Below are 8,079 nucleotides of genomic sequence, written 5' to 3' on the forward strand. Positions count from 1 at the left end.
ATAGAAAAAATAAAATTAAAAACCTAATTCATAACTAATCAAAATATTAGGGATTAAACATGCTATTTATTTATTTAGTGACTAAAATAAAATTATCTAAAATTCGGATATTATAATAAAATAAATTAAAAATATAAACTAGGGATTAAAATATTATTTATTAAAATTAAGGGATTAAATTTGTTATTTATCCTAAATATATTATTTTAATATGAAGGACTAAAATAAAGAAATTAAAATTAAAGATCTGAATTAAAAGTATTATAGAATCGATTTAGTGACTAGAATGTAAAAATTACAAATTAGAATGGCTTCGGACGGGTTTACCCTTTGTGAAATTACAGAAATACCCTCCCCGAAACGACGTCGTTTGGGAGAGGGTATTTATAACCCAAACCGGCTGGCCCTACGGGCCAACTTCTCATTTCATTTTCTCTGTTCTCTCTCTAACAGAGAGAACAAAAATGTTCTCTGCCTTCTCTCTAGCTTCCCTCACCGGAGGGAAGCCGGTCACCAGACGGCAACCGTCTGCCGCCGTGACCGTCACCGCCGGCCACCGCATCTGGTGGCCGGAAAATTTTATTTTTCCACCATTAAATAGATCGGACCGTCCTAAGGACGGTCCCGGTGTTCTTTTCCCTTAAAAAGCTCCTAATCGGAGCGAATCTACAAAAGTACCTTCGGTGTTTCGAAGGTTCCGGTGAGATCTGGTGGTCGGGGCTTCCTTGGTAAGTTTCTTTTCTTCCTTTTTCTTTCTTTTCTGTTTCTTTGCTGCTGAAATTGTTGAGATCGTTGGTATATATATTTTTTTTTGTATCTTGTTTCTTTGTATTTCTCTCTGTGTTCTGTCCTTTTTTTTTTTTGCTCGCAGATGGGGTGATGGCTTTATAGCCATCACCGGTGTGGTCATCGGACCGGTCCGAAGAGGGGGTTTTGGTGAGTCACCGGACTACCAGTGGTGACTCACCCCTTAACCATGGCGTGTGGAGGGTAGCTGGTCTTCTGGAGTCTTCATTTGGGACGTGGCAGCGGCGGAGGCGGCGAAAGAGTGTCGGCAGCGGTGATTGGAAACTGGGGCGGCGCCGCGTGGCCCTAGGGTAATGATACCCTAGGGTTTCTTCTGGCATATCTGAGGACCGTTGGATCTCCCAGATCCAACGGCTGTGATGATGAGGCGGCTGGAATTAGGGTTAGGAAACCCTAACTGAAACCCCCAAATGTTTAGGGTTTCTGGTTGGTCTGGACCGATTCTGGTTTGTTTGTAACTGGGCCGGTCCAGTTGTAATTGGGCATGTAATTAATTATTTATATATGTATTTAATATATATTTAATAATAATAATAATGATAATAATAATAATAATAATAATAATAATAATAATAATAATAATAATAATAATAATAATATGGGTAAAAAAAATTAGTATCTTCAATTGTTATTATCTTATATGTTTGTTTCATGTTTTATATTTGTGATTTACGATTGTTTTTCTTAATAATATCATTTTTAAACATTATTTTTTAAAAAGTACACTACAATTTATAGTTACACCATACATTTGTGGGTGAATAGAATTAGAGATCTAAATGAACCAAATTTGAATAAATAGTGATGTGTTCGTTTGTTTATTTTTGAAGGTGTTCATGTTCAATCCGTGTTCGTTTAAATTTTTAATTTCTTGCTCATCTTTGTTTATTTATTTTTAAAAGTATTTATGTTTGTTTGTTTATTATTTGCAATCATATTTGTTTAATACGTGCTTGAAGAATTAAAGTCGATTGATTCCTGAAAGACTTGTGTTTTAATAACTTATTGACCAACTATTTTTATTCTTTAGAGAGAGAGAAAGTTAAGGTTAACGACTGGAAATCCAAATCCTTCATCCAAATTTGAAAAAACCACGTTAAAGAAGGTGTTATTGTATTACGGATGGAATATAAATTTGAAGTTTTTATTTAGTTACTTATTGCAAATTGTTTTGTGCATCAAATTCGATCTTCACGTTTGAGAACCGAGCAGAAACTTCATTTTGCTCTATTCGATCTGATTGTTAAAATAACGATGATGATAAGATTTCGGACAATTTACTGATTCAGGACAGTGATGCAGGGTGAAGCAAATCGAGGAAATTCGCTTCGTTTTGATGATCTATGTCGGATAAATGGCTGTGAGGCCGGCAAGTTGCTCTCTCTCTTTTCCTTTTTCTTTTAGAAGCACGTTTCTTATTTAGCCCAATACGGCACAAAACAGTTTATTTAGAGATAAACAACACTTGCTACAGTGACATGGAGCTCATTATGTCGACATAACTTTAAAAAAACATTTTTTGTTCACATTTTTTATCACAATATGATAAAATTTAATAAAAAAATATATTTTATTAAAATTTATCATCTCGACGTGACGAGTTTAAATAAAATATATTATTTAGATAAACTCGTTACCTCAATGTGACAAGTTCCTTAAACATTGTAACAATTGTCGTAGATCTCAAAATAAAATTATACATACCCTATTAGACTAATTAATAAAATTGTTTGTTCTATTGAACAAAAAAACCCCAAATTCAAATAAATTTAAATCGTAATATGACCCAATCCAGATTGACTCAACCTAAAACAAAATTGACCAGTTCAATTGAGACGTCATGAATTATTCATTTAAGAGGAATAATACACAGTAATGAATACAAAATTTGGTGACTGAATGCTGTACAGATTTGAAGTATTATAAAAGTGCAATGCTGACAGAAAAACTACAGATAATTAGTATTTTTCCATTGCTACTTAGGTCCGTGGCCGAGATTGACTAGAGGCTTTTCCGCTTACCCCTGATATCTGTTTCAGGTTGGTAAGAGCATCCTGGGCGTGTCTTTTTGCATTAGCATTCCCATTCTTAAAAGCTTCTACCAAAGCCCTGACCAGTGATTGATTGAGTGAGAACTTATGGGCAGGGCCATCCACTCGCAATGCCCTCTCTATCATCCAAAGTGCCCTCTCTTGAAGCACCCCAGGTCGAACTTCCGTAAAAAGCTCGATGACAGCCAAAATTACGCCCTGCTTTTCGAGCTCATCCATGGCTCTCTTGTAACCGTTAGACATGTCAGACACGAGAGTCGAGAGCGCCTCAATTGCAGCAATTTGAACAAAGGTTTCCTCATCGTGAAGAAGGTCGGCCAATGGTCTGATACAATTTGATTTCAGTAAGCACAGTTGACTACTGTTTTCACATGGAGCATTGTGTATGGGACAAGTCGAAGGTTCTGGAGAACCCCTTCTTCCACACATGAATACCAAGGAAGCACAGAAGCCTTGGGGAGGTGGTGGCTCCGAGTCTGCCACGGCAAACGACCTTCCAGCTTCAGACAAGTTCTTCAGTCCGATAGCAGCGAGCTGTCTAACTCTGGGTTTCGCAGGAAAATTGAACTGCTCACAGAAAATGGTCATGAGTTGATGCTCCTTGACCACACTAACAGTCTCTTGATCAAGGTGCCTTGTAAAGTGGAGTAATAGGCCCAATAGTCCTTCTGCCATGCTTGATGTAGGTCGGGATGCTCTTCCATTTGAGATACGCTGCTGCTTTTTAAGAGTCATTACTATCCACTTAACAAAGCTTGCCTCAATGATTGTTTTGACCTCCTCTTCCGAGAGTGGAAGATTACCAAGTATGCATGCAGCATCAGATTTCTCATTTTCTGCTGACTCATTGTCCAGTAATTTCTCCTTAAACAGGGAAAGCTTGTCAGATTGTTTTAGCTCTTGCGCTATATCATGACCAAACCTTTCTGTAAGTAATCTTGTAAGCTTGAAAGCGTAATTTCGGTGTTCAACCTCTGGGTATTCGAGAAACATAATGATTGTTTTGATGCCATCCCCAGTATTTTGTATATGCAAGGCTACAGACTCTGCAAGATCCAACATATTTGCATTAAGAAAAAAAAACACCATAAAAGAGCAGGACACTTAAAGCAAATCTATCTACATGAAAGATAACGGTGTCATGTTGTCACGGAGATGACTGTTTCCTGAGAGGTAATTCAACAAAAGGTTACCTGCTGCTTGTGGTGAGCTAGCCATTCCATATAGGATGCGAAGAATAAAAGCTTGACATTGGGAAGATGCAACGAAAAGAAGTCTAACAAGATTAAATACTACTGATCCTGACTGCAGTAAACTCCCTTTCCTGTCAATTGAAGCTAATTCCCAGCGCCCAGGATTCGATACTATGTTTGCAATTATTGATGCTGCAAGTTCTTTCCACTCTGGTGAAGCACCTTCATCTTGCAAGAGAACAGACACTAATGCAGGAAGAACAGCACAATCGAGAAGAATGGTTACATTTTCATCCAACCCTGACAGGTTATTTAATGCTTGTAAGCTCGATGTCCTTCCTTCTGGCTTAGATAACAATTTAACTAGTGTTTGAGCACATTGCCTGGCAATTTGTTCTTTACTATTATTTGTCAAGGTCATTCCACCAATAATGGATGCCATCTCTATTTTAATATCATCAGGTCCTGTTCAAAGTAAAAAAGCATCTTCAAATTTGCATATCGTCAAGAATTCTCTAGAAGTAAAATAATAGAAAGAAGGCTTCTACGTTATCTCCTGAACTGTTACTTCACATATTTTATATCCCTGTTCCAATATCTTTTGGATGACAAACATGAAATGATTTACCTTCACGCAGTCGACTGAGTAAGGGTTCAAATCTTCCAGCAGCTGCTAAATGCTTAACACTATCTTCAGCTCCCTCCATTCGTGTCAAGATTTCCTCAGCCAAATTGGCTAGTGCAGGATGCTCCAAATTTCCTGCCATGCTTGAGAGAAGAACTAATGCCCCTTTCTCTGATGCAATTCTCGCACAATAGGATTCATCACTAGAGAACTCTAGTAATAACTTCACAGCATACTCCCTCTCTGTCTCTGAGCTTCCGATAAGACTATGTATGGCCAACCTAGTGATGCCCTCATCAAGCATTATTTTCTACAAAAAAATCCGTCAGTCAGAGACTAGACTCCATAACCATTGTAACAATAATGGCAAGCAGATTTTCTACTTCCTTTTTCATTTTGAGAGAAACGGAAACAAAATTTTAGCTTGGAAATCCCAGAGCGAGATAAAGAAAAGCATTTAGAAATTCAAATCAGTAAGACATGTCTACTTCAATATTTCTTCAACTACGTAGATACTACATGCATCATCTTTGTTTACAAGAGAAATAAACCCATATACTTAAAAAAAAAACAGAAATCAATACAATCCTACAAGCTATTCAGCGTCAAACTTAAATGTAAAAACGGAAAGCTTGATGCAAGCACATTCCAACTTTTTTCCTAGCACATACTTGTTTCTACTCTCACCATAGGCAGCAAAAAGAAAGTATGCAAGAGCATGTTATGAAGTACTAACCTTGCTCTCTTCATCCTTTGACATGCTAAGCAAAGCCATAAGAACTTTACCTCTCAAAACAGTCCCAATACTATTTGAACAATTCTTTAGCAACTTAAGAATCATCACAATGACCCCAGCATTCCGAACTCGAAACCTATTCAAAGGATGCTCCTCTGATATCTTATAAACCACATCCAATACCCTCTCAATACCCTCCACATCCACGCTCTCCTTGCTTAGCTGCTCCACCGCGCCCTTCATCTGAATCTCAATATTCCTATTAACCCATTCCTCAATAGCACCCGCCAAACAGATATTCGGTTTCAACACCAGGGACTCCAAAACCTGACCCGTTACCGGACAAGTTGGATCTCTTCCATCATCCAAACACCTCTCAAACCAATACTCAATAGCGGTTCGCTCATAAGTCTGTGATGACTCTAACACAACAGGTTCCTTCATAACTTCCTTAGTTAACGGACACAAAAAATTCTTAAACGGTGAAATGTGAGCTTCTTCTTCAAAATCACGGTCAACGCTTAAGGTTGATATTCCTGGAACAACTGACCAGTTATCTAAAATCTTCTCCAAGGAAACTAAAATTCGCCTAGCGGAAACGGAAGTTGAGTTTGTTAAATCAGTTTTTAACAACTTAACTTGATTTATTAACTCACTGTAATTATCGGAATCAATTCCTAAACATCTCGCTAAATCCAATATAATCGCGCTTTGAACTGCTTTACTTGTTTGTCTTCCTTCTCCTTCTCTTTGTAGTGTACGATGAACTCTCTCTTCATTTTCAGTAACCTAAAATGAAAAGAGAAACTAATTTGTCAAATTAAAGAATATATATATATATATATATATATATATATATATGTTTGTATGTATATATATGTATGTATATATATGTATGTATGTATATATGTATGTATATATGTATGTATGTATATATATGTATGTATATATATGTATGTATGTATGGAGGAAAATAGAAGATTTGTGGTGAGATGTTTATACGGTGAAATGAGACTGTTTCATGTCAAAGGAGAGATCGGAGATTTTTTTGCGGAGATCGGGGAGGTCATCTGAGAGGGAAGACTCGATCAAGGCGAGCCAGGAAGCGATGGCTGAGGAGTGTTGTTGGAGAGAAGAAGAGAGAGATTTGCAGTTGATGAGGACGAAGATCTTGCTTCGCTGGCGGTAAGACGACACCGTTTCGACGGCTCTAGAAAGATCCGAGGCGATTCCTTTGAGAGCTGTTTGAAGAGCCGGCGGGAGAGAGTCTGACTCGAGGAAGTTGTGATGGTTGAGGACGAACTGGAGCCTGGAAGCGAATGCCGTGAACCGGCGGGGACTGTCAAAGGAGTCGGTGGAGGAATAGGAAGTGAGTTCCGAGAGGGATCGGTGGATGGACTCCGCAGCGGCGGATGCCGTAGAAGGTGGCGATGGTGACGTCATTCACGGCGAGCTTGACATTGAAGCAGTCAAGAAATGGGTATTAGGCGGAAGGATTTGCGTTTACAAACAAAAAAAAAATTCGTTTGGCCATTGCTAAGCTAAAAAGCTGAAGCTTTTGTCTTCAAGTAAAGCCATTTTCCAAAAGGACTTTTATTCTTGAAGAGATTAGTCAAGGTTTGACTTTGGCAAACGCAGACTTCCCCTCACCACCGTTAAACTCCGCTACTCCATTATCGTTTCCTTTGTTAAAAGGTTTAGCCTTCCTTTTAGAAAATTACAACATTTGTAAATTATTTGATACTTAGATATAATTATGCAATATTATTATAAAATAATATTTCTAAAAATATAAACTGTTTTTAACAAATGAATATTACAACCAACCTTTGGTGACTAAAATTAAAGAATAACTTAGTAAGTGGTCAAGTAAGAGGTAAAGTTTTGGTGGCTGCAGCTCATCATCAAAGCTGTGTTGTTCAGTATCTTTAGTTACTGGAGCAGACAGTTTATTCTGCCTAATGGAGTGATCAGGGATATTGAGAGACTTTGCATGAGGTTTTTCTGGAAAGGGGGCAATATTCCTGCTAGGGGTGCTCAGGTAAGTTGGGATCAGATTTGCTCTTTGAAGTCTCTGAGGGTGGCCTGGGGCTAAGGAGCCTGTTGGATTGGAGCAAAGCTTGTTGCTTGCTACTCATTAAGAAAATTTTAGCGGGGGAAGGCTCACTCTGGATTGCCTGGATCAATGCTTATTGTTTTAGAGTTACTGATTTCTGGAATGTGGACTGCAAGCTCCATTTCAGTTGGATTCTGGTTAAAATGCTTAAGCTAATAAGTGAGGCATTGAGTCTCTTCTGCTCTGGAAGTAACTGGACTCAAATTAAAGTTAACTGGATATGGGAAAACATTCGAAGCAGATATGTGAAGGTTAGCTGGCATCGTTTGGTGTGGTTTCCAGGCCACATACCCAAATTCTCTTTGATTTCCTGGATGGCAATCTTACATAGATTACCCACAAAAGACAGGCTCGCAAAGTTTGGACTGCCTACTGATAATGCTTGTGGCTTATGTAATTCTGGTATTGAATCCCACAACCATCTCTTTTTTGAGTGTTTATATGCTAAGAGTATTTGGCGTGTTGTTCTTCTCTCCTGTGGTCTTACTCAGGAGCCTTTGAATTGGAGTGATAACCTCCAATGGATGGTGTAGAACCTCAAAGGTAAATCT

General features: G+C 38.1%; 1 protein-coding gene across 2 annotated transcripts; it reads right to left on the reverse strand.

Annotated features, from left to right (window-relative positions):
• Positions 1-2,639: 2,639 nt before the first annotated feature.
• LOC120124594 (U-box domain-containing protein 44-like) lies at positions 2,640-6,938 on the reverse strand. 2 transcript variants are annotated; one of them, XM_039143227.1, is made up of 5 exons: positions 6,415-6,938; positions 5,413-6,201; positions 4,680-4,986; positions 4,052-4,516; positions 2,640-3,784 (listed from the first exon to the last, which is right to left on the reverse strand). In XM_039143227.1, exons 1-5 carry the CDS (start codon positions 6,853-6,855, stop codon positions 2,787-2,789), a joined length of 3,000 nt encoding a protein of 999 aa, XP_038999158.1. In that variant the 5' UTR covers positions 6,856-6,938; the 3' UTR covers positions 2,640-2,786. The 2 variants fall into 2 exon arrangements, with proteins under 2 accessions (XP_038999158.1, XP_038999157.1); XM_039143226.1 differs by having other exon boundaries at positions 2,640-3,904.
• Between the last annotated feature and the right edge of the window lie 1,141 nt (positions 6,939-8,079).

This window comes from Hibiscus syriacus, unplaced genomic scaffold, assembly GCF_006381635.1.
Source record: "Hibiscus syriacus cultivar Baekdansim isolate YM2019G1 unplaced genomic scaffold, ASM638163v2 tig00110419_pilon, whole genome shotgun sequence".
NCBI classification, from domain to species: Eukaryota; Viridiplantae; Streptophyta; class Magnoliopsida; order Malvales; family Malvaceae; genus Hibiscus; species Hibiscus syriacus.